The 15,730-nt window shown below is 40.9% G+C and overlaps 1 protein-coding gene across 1 annotated transcript in view; it reads right to left on the bottom strand.

Moving 5' to 3' along the window:
- SCP2 (sterol carrier protein 2) overlaps positions 1 to 15,419 on the bottom strand; it is a 54,926-nt gene extending 39,507 nt beyond the window's left edge. Inside the window, exons 1-8 of the mRNA XM_060231832.1 lie at positions 15,203 to 15,419; positions 10,303 to 10,360; positions 8,981 to 9,052; positions 8,168 to 8,299; positions 7,674 to 7,738; positions 5,377 to 5,503; positions 3,412 to 3,475; positions 2,825 to 2,911 (exon numbers count right to left, since the gene is read on the bottom strand). Coding sequence (XP_060087815.1) covers positions 2,825 to 2,911; positions 3,412 to 3,475; positions 5,377 to 5,503; positions 7,674 to 7,738; positions 8,168 to 8,299; positions 8,981 to 9,052; positions 10,303 to 10,360; positions 15,203 to 15,271 — 674 coding nt within the window. The 5' untranslated portion in view covers positions 15,272 to 15,419. The remainder of the gene's footprint in view (positions 1 to 2,824; positions 2,912 to 3,411; positions 3,476 to 5,376; positions 5,504 to 7,673; positions 7,739 to 8,167; positions 8,300 to 8,980; positions 9,053 to 10,302; positions 10,361 to 15,202) is intronic.
- Positions 15,420 to 15,730: the final 311 nt, after the last annotated feature.

Genomic DNA, 15,730 nt, shown 5'->3' with positions numbered 1-15,730 from the left:
CTTGATGTACTTGTCTTGGATGGACCAGTTGCAATTGTTTTGGTAGACCCTGCTCAAAACATCTACCTCTGTGTCCAACAACCCTGCTATGTAGATGGTCCTAGGAATGGCCCTAACGCTTATGGCTACTTCTCATGCTGTACTGGCCTCCAAGGAGAGTTTCTGGGAACAAGTATTCCCTTGCCTGTTGAAACAGTATATTATTATTATTGTTATGGTGTTGTCCATCTGGATTAGCACCCTCTTGTCCTTAAAGGAAGAAGGAGAACTGGATTTATACACCACCCTTCACTGAGTCTCAGAGCAGCTTACAATCTCCTTCCCTTCGTCTTCTCACAACATCCTGTGAGGTAGGTGGGGCTGAGAGAGCTCTGAGAGAACTGTGACTGACCCAATGTCACCCAGCTGACTGCATGTGGAAGAGTGAGGAATCAACCTCGGTTCTCCAGATTAGAATCTGCTGCTCTTAACCACTAAACCAAATGAGGTAAGGGCAAATCGTATAGCCCAAACATTAATATGGGGAATCTCCTGCGTCAAAGGCCACTTGGTGATGATGAAAAAACATAATATTCACTAGAATGACAAAAAACCAATGGAGGCTAGAAGCATCCTATCCACACAACCGCAAAAAAGGAACTGAAGGAAGGGTGCACTCATGGTCCTCTGACTGGTGGGAAATTTTGCACATAACTCAGCTCCAAGAGAGATGGAGTGCCCCCATTTTTGGAGTTTTTATTAGAAAATCAGATGCCAGTGACTGGCCTGCACAAACACAGTTCCAATGTGGGGCTGCACAAGAAGATGGAAGTTGAATATAAAACAATTAAAAATCTTTCCCAGTCAAAATCTATACACTAGCAACCAGAGTAGGATACACAGATGGTGAAGACACAGCTGGAGCATACTTCACCAGCTGCCTGGTGGATCATGATTACCCAAAGCTGCCCGAAAAAGAATGGCCTCAAATTCCCTAGAGAGGTCCCACAAGGTACACACCATTTCAGGCAGCTGGTTCCACAGGACAGGGACTGCAACTGAGAAGGCCCTCACCCTTGTTCACACCAGGCAGACAGTTTGTGAACCAGGTACCTCCAATAAACTCTGATATGAAGACTGGAGAAGTCAGGGAGAATCATGATGGGAGAGGTGGTTCCACAGGCCATTTAGGGCCTTAAAGGTGAGTACCAACACTTTGAATTGGCACCAGAAACTAATTGGGAGTCAGGGCAGCTGTCATAGGATAGGTTTTATATGCACTGACTGGGATGTTCCTGTCAGCAATCTGACAGCTGCATTCCGGACTACTTGCAGTTTCTGAAGCATCTTCAAAGGTAGCCCTCTGTAGAGCTCATTACAGTAGTCCAATCCTGAGGTGACCATTGCATGAATTACCATGGCACGGTCCACCTGAGATAGATAAGGAGCTAGTTGGCAGGCCTGGAATAAATGTAAAATGCAGTCTGTGCCACCAAGGACACATTTGTTCATGGACAGCAACAATCAAGCCACACCCCCAAACCCTTGATAGAGTTGGCAGTAGAAATTTGAACCCCATCAAGGGTCAGTCAAAGTGGCCACCCCAGCAGTCTGGGCTTCCCCAGTCACATGATCTCTGTCTTCGATTCATTTAGCTTCAACCAATTCTCATCTAGTCATTCCACCGCTGCATCCAGGCAGCAGGCCAAGACTGGAATTCCAGCTACCCCACCAGTCACTTCTCAACTAAGAAGTACAACTGGGTGTCATCCGCATATTGATGGGACCCAACTCCAAACCTCCTGACACTCTCTGCCAGAGGGCACATATAGATGTTAAATAACACTGGAACTCCACAAGTTAGACCCTGTGGTGACAACCTCTCTTCACTCATTACTACCTTCTCTTCACCCATGATTTCCCTCTGGTACCAACCAATGTTCCCTCTAAGCTGTAGAGTCTTGTGAACAAAAATTCTGCATTGTGAGCTACTGGCATAGTTGTGAGCTACTGCATCAATTATTGTGCTCTGGGACCATTTTTCCTGAGCTAAGACAAAAATGTGTGAGCTGGAGGCTAAAAATCTGATCTAGCTCATGCTAACTCAGCTTAGAGGGAACATTGGTACCAACCCTGGAGGAATGAGTAAAACCAACTCAAGGCCCTCACCTCCAGGGAGGTTAGGCAGTTGACCAGGACCAAGTGGTCCACTAAGTCAAAGGCAGCTGATAGGTTCAACAGAATCAAGTAGCACCAGTCCCCTTGCATCAAGGTATAACTGGAGATCATCAACCAGAGCTGTCTTGGTCCCAGGCCCTGGCCAGAAGCTGAACTGGAAGGAATCTACTGGCAGAGAACTTGACAGCATCTCCTTGATTTGTCTCTAGACAAAGGACTACTTCACATATAATGGAAGTTATGACACATAACCTGCATGTCACGTGTGTTTGAAGGCCATGATGCTCGTCTTTCAATATACAAATACATGCATCCTACAGGCAAAATATAGCCAAAGTCAAATCTTATTGTTTTTAATGGCAGAATTAAACATGCACTCTATTCCACTGAAATCAAACTTAAGAGTGCTGATTACAGCCAGATCATGCTTTATCATGTGTGATAAGGACCCATGCTTCATCACAACTCCTAGCAACTTATACATGCAGACTGAAAACTTGAAAAAAATGGTAGTATGGTTTTTATATATTATAGGTAATATACCAGATATATGCATAGATGGGGTACATCCCTTCATGTATAAAGGGAAGCACTGTGCATACCCTTCCAACTGAGACATGAAGCATAAACACCTTTAGATAAATAAACACTAACACACCAGTCTTACCAACACTGCAAAACTGTCAAGAAATCAAAAACCTTACGAGACTGTAAGATTTCTTCTAAACTGTACTCCTTTTGAAACTGGGAATTCCTAAGAAAAACATAAAAAGCCAATTTAATTTTAGTATTTCAAAAGGCACTGTATTATATTTTAAAATATAACACAAAAAACTGCTTGTTAGATCAGGGTCAATTTCGATAATCTTTCTAACTACAACTTGCCAGACTCCTCCAATAGCTCTGCAGCAGGACAAGTGGAATAGATCTTCCTCTGTTTGCACCTTCTATCCAGAGAGCTGCTAGACTGCATCTTGCCCATTTGTTCTATGAGTGGAGTGCTCTTGGTGCCTCCACTAGCAGAAGAGATTCACAGAATCCAATCCATTGTCTCCAAACATGGAGATTCCATTTGGCTTTCATGGGTAATAGCCAGATGCCCCTAACTAGCAATTTTCTATCTTTTTAAAATGAAATATCCTTCAATAATAACTGCCATGAAAGTGACTGTTTTATATAGTTTCTTAGAAATATAATTCCCCGCCTTCTCAAATTTAATTCTTACTAGAATTCTGAATAAAGCACCATACTCACGGATTATTGGTTGAATGGCTATGGTTTTTCCATGCAATTTTTGCAAAGTGTTCTAATTTTGTCCCTAAAAAATACACATTTGGAAAAGAATATTAATATTGTGTGTGATTAATTGGAATCCTTAGTACAAAAGATTGTTATCTTGTTCTGAATTCTTCAACCATCCTTGCTTCATTCCAAACCAATTCTCAAGATGGTTTGCTAACTGCATTTCTCAAGATGGATTCAAGTGGGCAGTCAGAACAAAGTTAGAGTCCAGTGGAACTTTTAAGACCAGTGAAGGTTTTTTCTGGGTATAAGCTTTTATGTGCACACATATTTCTTCAGGCACCTACAAAATACCCATAAAATACACAATCATATTGGTATATTGTTACATGCAGGGGTTGCTCTGTAGGAAAAGGGTGCAGGAGATTGTTATACAACAAAATACAAAATCTACAAAATATAACTCATTTGCATATGACACTCCCTGATATCAGGGGTATGGCATATGCAAATGAGTTATTATAGATGAGGGAGAGAGAGGGAGGGCTGGAGAGAGGGAGGGGGGAGATTTGGAATTATTTTACAGTCCATTTTACAATAGACAATGTTTTTTCTTCATTGGTAGGACTTCATGAAGTCCAATGCAGGTGTGATTGCCATTCCCAAACTGGTGTGGCTGCAACTGAACTGCTGCTTCCATCCACTTTCAGAGTGAATCCTTCTTCAGGCAGCTCACCAAGGGATACAATTTCAATTTGGCACTGCTCTGTCTATCTCCAAGGATCAAGCACGGCTCCACACTTCTATTTGTCCTTAGCTTATCTTGAAAGGACGGAAGCAGCAGTCCAGTTGCAGCCACACCAGTTTGGGAACTGCAATCACACCTGCATTGGACTCCAGGAAGTTCTACAAACAAAAAGAAAAACATTGTATATTGTAAAATGGACTGTAAAATAATTCCAAATTAATATGTGAAAAATACTGTGGTTTAAAACCTTGTTTTAAATATATGTATTTGTTAAAGCTCTCACGGAGTGTTCTAAGTTATATACCTTACTCATACCTGTGAGCTCTCTGGTTTCACAGACTAAATGAATTGGCAGACCCCTAGCAATTATAGGTTAATGTCTCCCCTTTACCTGAACCTGCCAAAAGTCTTTTGAATTTATAAAGTCTTTTCTCAGGCCTCAGTGTTATCTCCCGTCAAGGTAACATTCCACATACTCTTCCCTTTTCAGTTGGCTCCTATCAGTGTTACCCAAAGAGATTAGATTAGAGTTGTCTCCCCATGTTCCTCTTCCATCTGCAGGCCTGAAACATCCCACTGCACACAAAATACTAAATAGCTAAAGATATCAATGGGGGTTATGGATACAATCACACTATGAGGTTAGTATATCATATAGATGCCAAGGAAACAACATAATAAATCATTAATGAGCAAAGATAACACCACTAGCAAAACAAACAGCGGTGCCATCTCAAGCTATAACTATCAGGGACTTGTTCCTGACACCCAGCTTTCATTTAAAAAGTCTCTAGCCTCTTATATCTCCGCAATAAAAGGAAAGCTTTAAAAAAAATTCAGAGAACCTTGACATATAGTTATAATGTTACATTGATATAACAATATTCAGTTGCCAATATCTGAAGAAGTGTGTGTGCAAACAAAAGCTTATACCCAGAATAAAGCTTTGTTGATCTTAAAGGTGCCACTGGACTCAAACTGTAGTTACTACATAACTACATTAACCACCACCCCAGGCATATTTCGTAATTTATGAAGGAACCACAGCAACCAAATTCCAAGATCCTTTCAATATGAGCCACATCTCACAGCATAAACCCAATCTATATTTCTGTACAGAGGCCTTCACCTCTGCTATTATTAATGATAAATAGGATACAAAACATTAGTCTCATGTTGAAAATGAAAATTACAATATTCTCTTATGATAGTAATATTTTTGACAGTACCATATTTCTCAATATGTTCTTTTCCAGCATTTCCAAACATCTGTGAAGCAACCGGTGCTGCTGCTAAGCCGTATTTGTTTACTATCACTTCCATGTGCTTGCCCACTGGATTCTCCCGGTCCATGAACTGAAATTAAAATGCACTTCTATACTTGGCACACTAATACCAGACAAAACAGTAACAAATGTTTTGAGAATCCTCTTGCTGGCCTGTGTACAACTACATCCATATCATCTCAGCAGCCTGCCAACTGAAAGACCCCAGCAAAAAGAGAAGAGCTAAGTTTTAGTTAACTTTGATGATGCTATTTAAGGAGGCATGAAATGAACAGAAAGTAACTGAATTTCTCAAATTCAGTGCAATTCCAGTATTTAATCTTCCAGCAGTACATTCTATTTAAAATTTAAAATTTCCAGCCTTTTCTTCAGCGTTGCTGCACATGCTGACTTACATTCAACTGTGCAGTGGGCAGTTCCAGAGTCTTAAGAACACTTCCACCCTTTGAAGACAGAATGGTCATTTCCTCTGATTCCTCCCTCCCATTGCAGAACTCCACTCTGCCCTCTAGGGTGTTTCTGAAGCTCCACTGACCCACTATCAGAGCGCTCAGTGGGCTACAGTGCAAGGGGGAAGTCCAACTATACAATGTAATCTGAAGTCATCAGGGGTTTTTTGGGGGGTGGGGGGGTGGAATTTAAAGGTAAAAAACTAAAAGGAAAGGAAAGGTCCCCTGTGCAAGCACCAGCCGTTTCCGACTCTGGGGTGATGTTGCTTTCACAATGTTTTCACAGCAGAGCTGCTTAAATATGCTGCATTTAAGTTGCCCTGGAACACAAACAGCCATTCAAGTTTTGTCTCTAATACCAGGCAAATCATAGTAGATGAGCACTCATGATATTCATATTTACTTTGATATTCACAATAAGCAATGCACTGCAAGCAATATCCTAAACTCCTCAGCGTTCCTAATGCAGCTGTTGTCCCTTGAAAAGAAGAGCTGTTAGTAGCTTTCCACAGTCTTCTACAAGGAGAAGAAAGAATGAAATTAAGAAATGCAGGTACAGAGGCAGGGTAAACAGCTGCCACGTGCCAGGGAAAACCTAAACTTTCCATATGGCCACCACCCAAGCTTTGCTGTGAAGTTTTGGGAAATGCTGTAGTAAAGCAGATTTGAAAAAGCCTGCAGAAAACCCAGACAGTTCATGAATGCACCACAATGCTAAGGGGAAGCTAGAGGAAAAACCTGCTTCCAATAATTGAATCGGAGGCAAATGACCTGGGCTGTCACTGAAGGACAGGAAGTGATACTGAGAAAGTTACAGAAAGAAACATGAGCTGGGAAGGGAGAAAAATGGAAAGGTCCAGCACTACCTTCCCTCATCTCTTCTCTGCTTGAAATCATTCACCTACCCTGCCATACTCTAAGGCTACAGGTAGTTCATCCCTTGAATGGACAGTTTCCCCAGGCCATTCATGGAGGAAAAAATGATCTCAGCCATACTGCTCACATTGGGTTAGGCAATCAAGAAAAATTGCAGATTTATACCCCGCCCTTCTCTCTGAATCAGAGACTCAGAGCAGCTTACAATCTTTTATATCTTCTCCCCCCACTACAGACACCCTGTGAGGTGGGTGGGGCTGAGAGGGCTCTCACAGCAGCTGCCCTTTCAAGGACAACCTTGGCCAAAGCTATTGCTGACCCAAGGCCATTCCAGCAGCTACAAGTGGAGGAATGGGGAATCAAACCCCGTTCTGCCAGATAAAAGTCCGCGCACTTAACCACTACACCAAACTGGCTCTCAACAGGAGAAAACTGAAAGCGTAACAAATTTTTTAAAATCACTTTTTTTAAAGCAGCAGCACATATCACTGAGTGGTGGGAAAAGTTAATTTCATTAAAATTTCTGTGGCACTGAGTGGAAAACACATTTGGATATCATTTCCTAACACCCAGTACATCATCTGGGCAACTGATATGAAGATACTTCCTACTACAGATTAAAAATGGTTGGGTATTCCCTACTTCTCAGGGACAGAAATCTGAAGATTCTTCATTTTCTAGGGGCTTATAAAATTCTTCTAGCCCCTTCACACCCCAAGCCTTTTTATGCTCATCATAGAATCTGCATTATCAGCATGAACATTATTTCAAGATCTCAGACCACCCTGCCCCCCCCCCTTTGATGGAAACTTCTTCCAGTTGATGGGTAAGAAATGGATTTTTCTTACCATTTTCAAAATATGCCATCTAAATTAAATTTTACCTCAATGCATTAGAAATTCTTATAGGACTTACTTTAGATGTAAGAGAGCCTCTTTCCATTTTTTCAAATCCAAGAGCCAGGACACAGTTGGCCAAACCTAAATATATTGAACATATGCAGTACATATTTTAATGGTTTTGAAAACCTGGGCACCATATAGACCTTAATCCAGACAAAAGTTCTCTGTAAACAGTGAAGCTCATTAAAGCCTTAGCTAAACAGTGATACACCACAGTACCTTCAAAGTGGATGTTAAATTCCTCAAAATTCTAAAAATATCTTATGATGTTGTACAGAGGACCCATTTCATATGCTCATATGGCATAATAACAATGATTTCACTAAAACATACTTTCAGCAAGAGGAAACAAAAGGAAATCTAGTCCTCAAATGAAAATGTTAAGAAAATTGAATAGCTTTGTGTTGAACAACAAGCCTGCCTAGAGAAAGACTCCTCCTTTAAATGCTTAATTGTAGAGCAACACTGTGATCATACTGATTTGCAGAATAAGTAAATTTAACTCACCTCCCTGAATTAGTTGTCTGGCCATAAATAATGCAGTAGATCCCGTGGCACAGTTGTTGTTCACATTCACAATAGGAATCCCTGTTAGTCCTAAACTGTGATAAACAGCCCTCTGGCCACAGGTTGAGTCACCTTTATAAGATAAGAGACAGCTGACAGTGACATAGTAGTCATTACCATCCTGATAAATTTTATTCACTTCTAAAACTGTTTAGTATATGCTTCACAACAGGTGAAGGTATATTTGTAGCTCCATTTTCATATTGCACATTTACTATTGTAAAAAATATGTATGATTCTTAAAGCACCAGAAGGATATATTTCTCAGTTAACATATTCAGCTATTTCTGCTTCTTTATCCAAGTATTTTCTGGTGGTTGTTTTTATTACACATGCAAGGAATGTAAAGTACAGGGCTACAGTAACTTACATACATTAACTTTCTACCCTTGTGCCTATTTTATTTTTAAGTTCTGAAGCTGAAAAAGCTAGAGGCTCCCAAGAATTCTAACAGTAGAAAGAGATAAAAGTATACATGGAACAACTACTTTGCAACTATAAAAGCCCCACAATACTTCAAATTATTGCTATCATTATACTGACAGCTTCCCCTGTAAATTTAGTTTCTGAAAAAAATTAAAGTACAATGACCAGCAGTTAATGAAACAACTAAATACTGATTTAACTGTTTTTGTGTAAGAATGTTTAGGCAACTATTTTATGTCTGCTACAGGATGCAATGCATAATTGCAAGTATAAAATATGGCAGGAGCCAGCATGAGACTCAAGCCCTTAGCGAATAACATTACTTACCATAAACATAGCCAACATAAGCCTGTTCCACAGCTGAATAAGGAATACCTGCATCAGCGAGTGCTTTCTGACCTAAATATGTTTAAACATTGTTAAGCTTTTCTTGAAGATATGTTGTAGGATTCTGTAAACTTAACAGTTTAGAAAGCTTTTAAAAAAAAAAGATGGACAGTATGCATTTCACCTCTAACCAAATTAAATAAATACTTAATAAGACTTAAACCAGTTGCTCCATACAATAATCTCAACAGTTCTTAAGTACACAAGGATAACAAAACATGGATCATGTTCTATAACAATAGTAACACTGTTTCAAGCTGTTGCAGTCATGGAACTTACTGTCCATGGTATGACAGCTATCTAGTCCTTCTACAAATATACTTATGCTACTCAACCAGTTGTCCTGACAAAAAGGGTAGTCTAAAGCTTATTTACTTTTCTAACGAAGGAGAAAACTGATATTACCCCAGATTTACTCCTGTTATACTTTTAAAACTTATACATATAATATGCACGCTTACACATGAGTAGGCACCATGGAACATAGTGGGAAAACTTCCAGGTAAGTATATATGGGACAGCGATGTTAACCAGATAAAAGTTCTCCATTATGCTGGCACAATCCTTCCCCATCCGGCAAGGAGGGTGGTATATAAATCAAATAAACCTAACCTAAATCAAATAAACCTAACCTAACCTATTAGAGGCAACTGAGCTTTTACAAACCCCAGCCACACCTGGATGGGATAGCTGATGTACAGAAGTTGACAATACTGCTTGAATAGCTGGAGTAGTTACAACAGTTCCTGACCAGACAATTGTCTAACTAGAGGTAGAGAGCCAGTTTGGTGTAGTGGTTAAGTGTGCGGACTCTTATATGGGAGAACCAGGTTTGATTCCCCACTCCTCCACTTGCAGCTGCTGGAATGGCCTTGGGTCAGCCATAGTTCTGGCAGAAGTTGTCCTTGAAAGGGCAGCTGCTGTTGAGAGTCCTCTCAGCCCCACTCACCTCACAGGGTGTCTGTTGTGGGGGGGGGGGGGAGAGAAGACATGGGAGATTGTAAGCCGCTCTGAGTCTCTGATTCAGAGAGAAGGGCGGGGTATAAATCTGCAGTTCTTCTTCTAGAGGTCTGTAGTTCCTCACTTGAGGACACTGCAATTTCTCTCAAGCAGAAATCAGCAGAGGAGCTGGCCCATTTATCTTTCTGACCCCAACTATGCTCAGGGTTCTCTGGGGCTGAGGGTGCTGCCAGCAATGCTCCACACAGTGCTATGTAGCTCAGTGAAGTTATGGACATGGTGCTAAAACTCAAACACAGTACCTGCTTCTTCAGCCATGTTTGGGTAATCAAAATCTTCACGGGACCCAGGCTTTTCAAACTGTTGGAGAGAAAGAAAACATTAAAAGAACACTAAAACATTATTTCTTCAGGTCCCTACACTCCTTTTGATTTATAATATGCAAACTATACAGTTTAGTGAGACAAACCCTACCAAGGGCTTGCATAGATCCTCGTAGTACACATGCATATTACGTAGCTACTGTACAGGCCAGTGAAGGGATCTGGTCACATCTCAAGCATATTACATTTCACCTGGGCTCATCGAAGGCCAATACAGGGGAAATTCCTTTACTTTTTTTTTTAGACACTAATCTATTTTGTACTAAATTTATTGTACTATTTTGTACTAATGGAGGAGATTAAGGAGGAAGCCCATTAATTCATTTCAGTGTTGGCAATCCACAAGTCAAAATGTAAATATTTTCAAGGCCACCAGAACACTTATTGTGATATTTTCACTTTTAGGCACCTTGCATACCAGCACACCTTACACATTCTGGTCATTTTACTAAATATGGTCAAGACAGTACATGCTCCATTTTGGCTTCTGTACAGAAAAGCAGTTTTTTTTTAATTACCATTCAAATTAAAGAATTTTGTGTATCTGCCAGATGGGATGATAGGCAGAACCTCCTATGTAACTGGACAAGGGAAAAAGTTATACTTATTACCTACTTAATGTTATAACTTACAGGCTTTCAATCCAAAGCATAATCAAATATAATTAGCACAAGATTATAAACTGTCCCAACAAGCAGAATGAGTGAGAGAACATAAAGTTTGCACATAAAGCACATTATGAGTATTAGGATTACTTGATTTTCATAGCTTATATTTTTTCTACTATAAAAAGTTTTTATTGTAACTTAGAAATAATTTACAAACTTAGTAACGTAAGAAAATCATACAGATTGGTTAGGATTCATACAAACCTTCCATAAATGTACCTCTCCCCAATAATGTAGGAGCATATTAACATCTTACATGAATGAACTATTTAGATGAACATTTAGTTAACACACATTACAATAATGATAATTATATTTAAAGTTGTAAGTAAATAAGCACAATTAAGTTAATATTATCCCATTTTGCAAGGGAGAAATAAAGTATCATTCTTTGTAAAGGATTATAACTCTCTCAGTACCTCTTCTACCACCTAACTTCCAAAACACAGAAATGGCAGTGATGTAACAAAAAGGAGCAGGAAGATCTGGTATACTTTAAATAACACAAATCCACTTTCCTCACACAGAGGTACACTCATCACACTAGTCCTACATAGTTATGTTCATCATGAGAGATACTGAATTTGTTAACCCTTCACACTGTTTAGCCAGACTATCACATAAGAAGGACAAACACTAAAAAGAATTTCATCTTCTATTGGAAATTTGAGGGCAAAGATCTTTTTCAGGTTAATGCTAGGTTTTGCAAGTACAGAGCAAGGATGCATTTCCTAACAGAGCTTAATAGAGAGGTCAAAGGTCTGACTTTGTGTATACCACACTGGACTTTCTGGTAAGCACTCCCAAGGTTATGCAATACAAAAATAATGCACAGAAACTTCGTTGTACTGGAAGAAATGATACACTGGCTACTGACCTGCTGAGCCCAATTCAAGATATTGTTTTTTGACTTTTAAAGCTTTATGTGGCTCGGAACCAAGGTATCTGAAAGACCCATCATCGCCCATATGTTCCTGCACAGGAATTAAGATTATACAGACTGCGCTATCAATCAAAGAAGCTCATTTAGTGGGTGCATGAGAGAGGGTCTTTTCAATGAGCAGGGGAGGGATGGTGGCTCAGTGGCAGAGCATTTGCTTGGTAAGCAGAAGGTCCCAGGTTCAATCCCCAGCATCTCCAGCCAAAAAGGGTCCAGGCAAACAGGCGCGAAAAACCTCAGCTTGAGACCCTGGAGAGCCGCTGCCAGTCTGAGAAGACAATACTGACTTTGCTGGACCAAAGGTCTGATTCAGTATAAGGCAGTGTGACGGAACCGGCCCGATTCTGCCTTCGGACCCGGTCCCGTCAGCTCCCTATGGAGTCGCCAACTCCTGGAGGGAGCTATTTCTCCTCCTGCCCCTTGGGCTCGCTGCCACCACCTGCTCAGTCTAGGGGTTCAGATTGAGAGGAACAGGACTCCCAATCCCCCTCTCCAGCTATGAGGCCAGGCCTCAAGGTCCTCTGCCACCCTGCACTTGGGTTTCACAGAGACCTCAGCACTTCTTTGGGGCACCCCTGGAGGATTGGCACCTTATCCAACTGCATGCCTTCCCCCTTCCCCAGGGCCCCCTTCTCAACACAGCGTGGTCTGAGCGGTCGGGGATCTATGTGGTACAGAGATGGACTGCCAGCATTTAAAACAGCAAAAAAATATTTATTTAAAAGAGAAAAAGAAAGGGAAAGAAAAACAAAACAAAAACAGTTGCATTTAAAAAGTTAGCACAGCACCCGCACAGCACACAGCATAACAAAGAAAAGTTGATTATAAACGCATCCTGCTGGCCCTGATCTAAACATGCCCTGCCCTTTTGGATGACTTACTTTGTCTTACTGCCTGGAGGCCTCATTTTCCTGAGCAGGCCTCCCCCACAGGCAGGAGCTCACAGGCAAGCAACCTCTCTTCCAGCTGCAAACTGAAAAACTCTTCCTCCTAACTCACATGCAGAGAACAAAAGAACTTCCTGCCTCTCTAGGAGGCTTTCCCCCTAGAGTTGTTGGTTTGGCTCTGGAAGGGAGGGGGGGTTGGAGGGAGGCTACAAAGCCTGCTGGGGAATTTACTGATCCCTGCCAATGAAGCACCAACACTCTAAGATGGTGTTTCTCCACAGGCAGCTTCATATGTTCATATGTTCAATGGAAGCTCCACAATTATGGAATAACTTCCTAAGGGAGGTGCACCTGGTCCCCTCATTTTTTATCTTTAGAAGGCAGCTGAATATGATTTTATTTTGGACTGCATTGGATTAAAACAGTGTTAAATTGTGATTTTTATTTTGGTTTTATGTTTTTATGCAATCTACTTATGTAGTCTATTAACACTATAAGCCACGAGCTCTGCAATGAAGAAAGGCAGCTAAAATATTTTTAGTAACTAAAAACAAACAAAAAGGACTGTGGCTCTAGTTTCTCTCTCACCTTCAGCACCCCATTTTCAGAATAAGGACAAGAACTTTGACTTGTTCACTAGAGATGTTGTACTGATATTGAGGTAACTCACATAAACAAAACTAAACACTCTTAATTGCTATATAAAGAAGTACTACCATGGCACAGGGCACCTCAGGGAATATTTCATTAGATGAAGAGAATTGTTCACCATATTTTGAAGGAGTGGCATTCTTCATGGGAAAAATTTGTTAACCCTTCACATTGTTTAGCCATACTATCACATAGGAAGGACAAATACTAAAAAGAATTTCATCTTCTAATGGAAATTTGAGAGCAAAGATTTTTTTCAGGTTAATGCTAGGTTTTGCAAGAACAAAGCAAGGACGCATTTCCTAACAGAGCTTAATAGAGAGTTCAAAGGAAAACCTATTTCCACTTTGCTTTCTGCACAAACATAAGGAAGCAGTAGCTGGCTAGATGTCATAAACAAACTAAATCCGATTCTTTACAGAGTTTTACTTTTGGCTGAAAGAGCAGGTTGATCATGGGAACATTGCTAGATCTGTGCTGAATTGTTTGTGGCATGAAGCACAGTTTAACAGCCTGGGTTAGAGCCTCAACTACAGCTTTTCCTTGAGAAGTGAGATTTAGCCATGGTGATCCTTGCTTTGCTCACATCCAGGCTAGATTACTATCATACAATTTACATGGGGATGCCTTTGAAGATGTCCAGAAATAGCAACTGGTATAAAATGTGATAGGAAGACAACTAAATGCTTTCATTATGGAGATTACATCACGTCAGCCCTGAACTACACTGACTGCCAGTTGGTTTCCTGGAACAATTCAGGCACAAGTCAACCATGTTGGTTCTCACTTAGATAGTCTAGGACTAAGGCACTTGATGGGCAGCCTTCTCCTATACCAACCTGCTTGCTAAGAGATCAATATTTTAGGCCTTGCTTTGCGTGTTTTCCCTCAAATCTTTACAATAGCTTCATTTTCTAGGCACCACTGTATAACTGCACAGCAGAACATGAACACCAATCCTCCTGGGAACTGCTAAGCAGTAAAATAAGGGGCTTCTTCCCACACACACACTATGGGGCAGGGACAAGAGTCTTTCATTCCCTCAGATGCCACAGTAGGATTCAGGCCCCATCAGTATTTGAAAAATTAAAAACAACAACTCTAAAACTACACTGTGTCCCCATGGCAGACTAAGGGAATGCATTTTAATCTCTCAGAACTACTTCTGAAGAGTCATGATTCTTAAGGAAAAGAAGAGAGATTCCAGGGTGAATCTGAATGAGAATTCATCAAAGTTTGATACCATCTTGAGAGGCACGACTTGCAATTCCTCAGTCATTACACGTTATTAATCAGTACTGTAAAACTAGAAATATTACTGCCAATTATTACTGTTGCAAATGATATTACTTTTCTTGATTACACTTGAACTCTACATAATTGTGTGACTCAACATTTGCATTTTTCTTTCATAACTTATTCACATACTATACCTCTTACATCTGCCTAGTGAGGAGCCATTACAAGCATCTAGCAAAATGGTCTGTACTATAATAGCGCCTTCCTTAAACGTTCCTTTAAAGTACTGCCCTATTAACACTTGTTAATCTTTAAAGTGTCACAAAACACGTTTGCTTTTGCCGTCAGGAACGGTAGCTGTCCGCAGCCCCTCCTGTTCCCTTTCCATCAACATTAGGGGCCAAACGCCCCTCGACCCAGCTACGTTCCAGTACCTTAGTCATGCCGACTCCAATCACAAACACCCTTCTTCCTAGCGCCGGTGCTACTGCAGAGGGTGTCATTGCCTTATGCTTCGTATGCGTCGATGAGTCACCACGAGCGCTACTTTACAAATCCCGCGACCACCCTCAAAAGAAACAGCAGCTTGCGAACTCACTAACGCTGTTTAGTAGAAAGGAAGGCAAAGGTCGAAGGAAGAGACGACTCCCACTCGCTTAGCTCCCGCCTCCTTTCTCTTAAAGCAATAGTATCCCTAATTCTAGTAAGGAATGCTGGTTTCTCACCACTGCCTCCAGGTCTTTGAAAATCAGATAATACCAACTTTAGTTATCCGAAGAAATGACCTGTGACTCAAGAAAGCTCATACTGAAATAAATGCCAGTAGTCTTTAAGATGCCCTGTACTTAAGATGCTAGCCCAGGGGTGGCCAAACTGGAGCTCGGAAGCCACATGTGGCTCTATCACACATATTGTGTGGCTCTTGAAGCCCCTACTGCCCCGTCATCTGGCTTGGAGAAGGC

This window comes from Heteronotia binoei, chromosome 2 (assembly GCF_032191835.1).
Source record: "Heteronotia binoei isolate CCM8104 ecotype False Entrance Well chromosome 2, APGP_CSIRO_Hbin_v1, whole genome shotgun sequence".
NCBI classification, from domain to species: Eukaryota; Metazoa; Chordata; class Lepidosauria; order Squamata; family Gekkonidae; genus Heteronotia; species Heteronotia binoei.
This window is presented reverse-complemented; position numbering and strand designations above follow the sequence as displayed.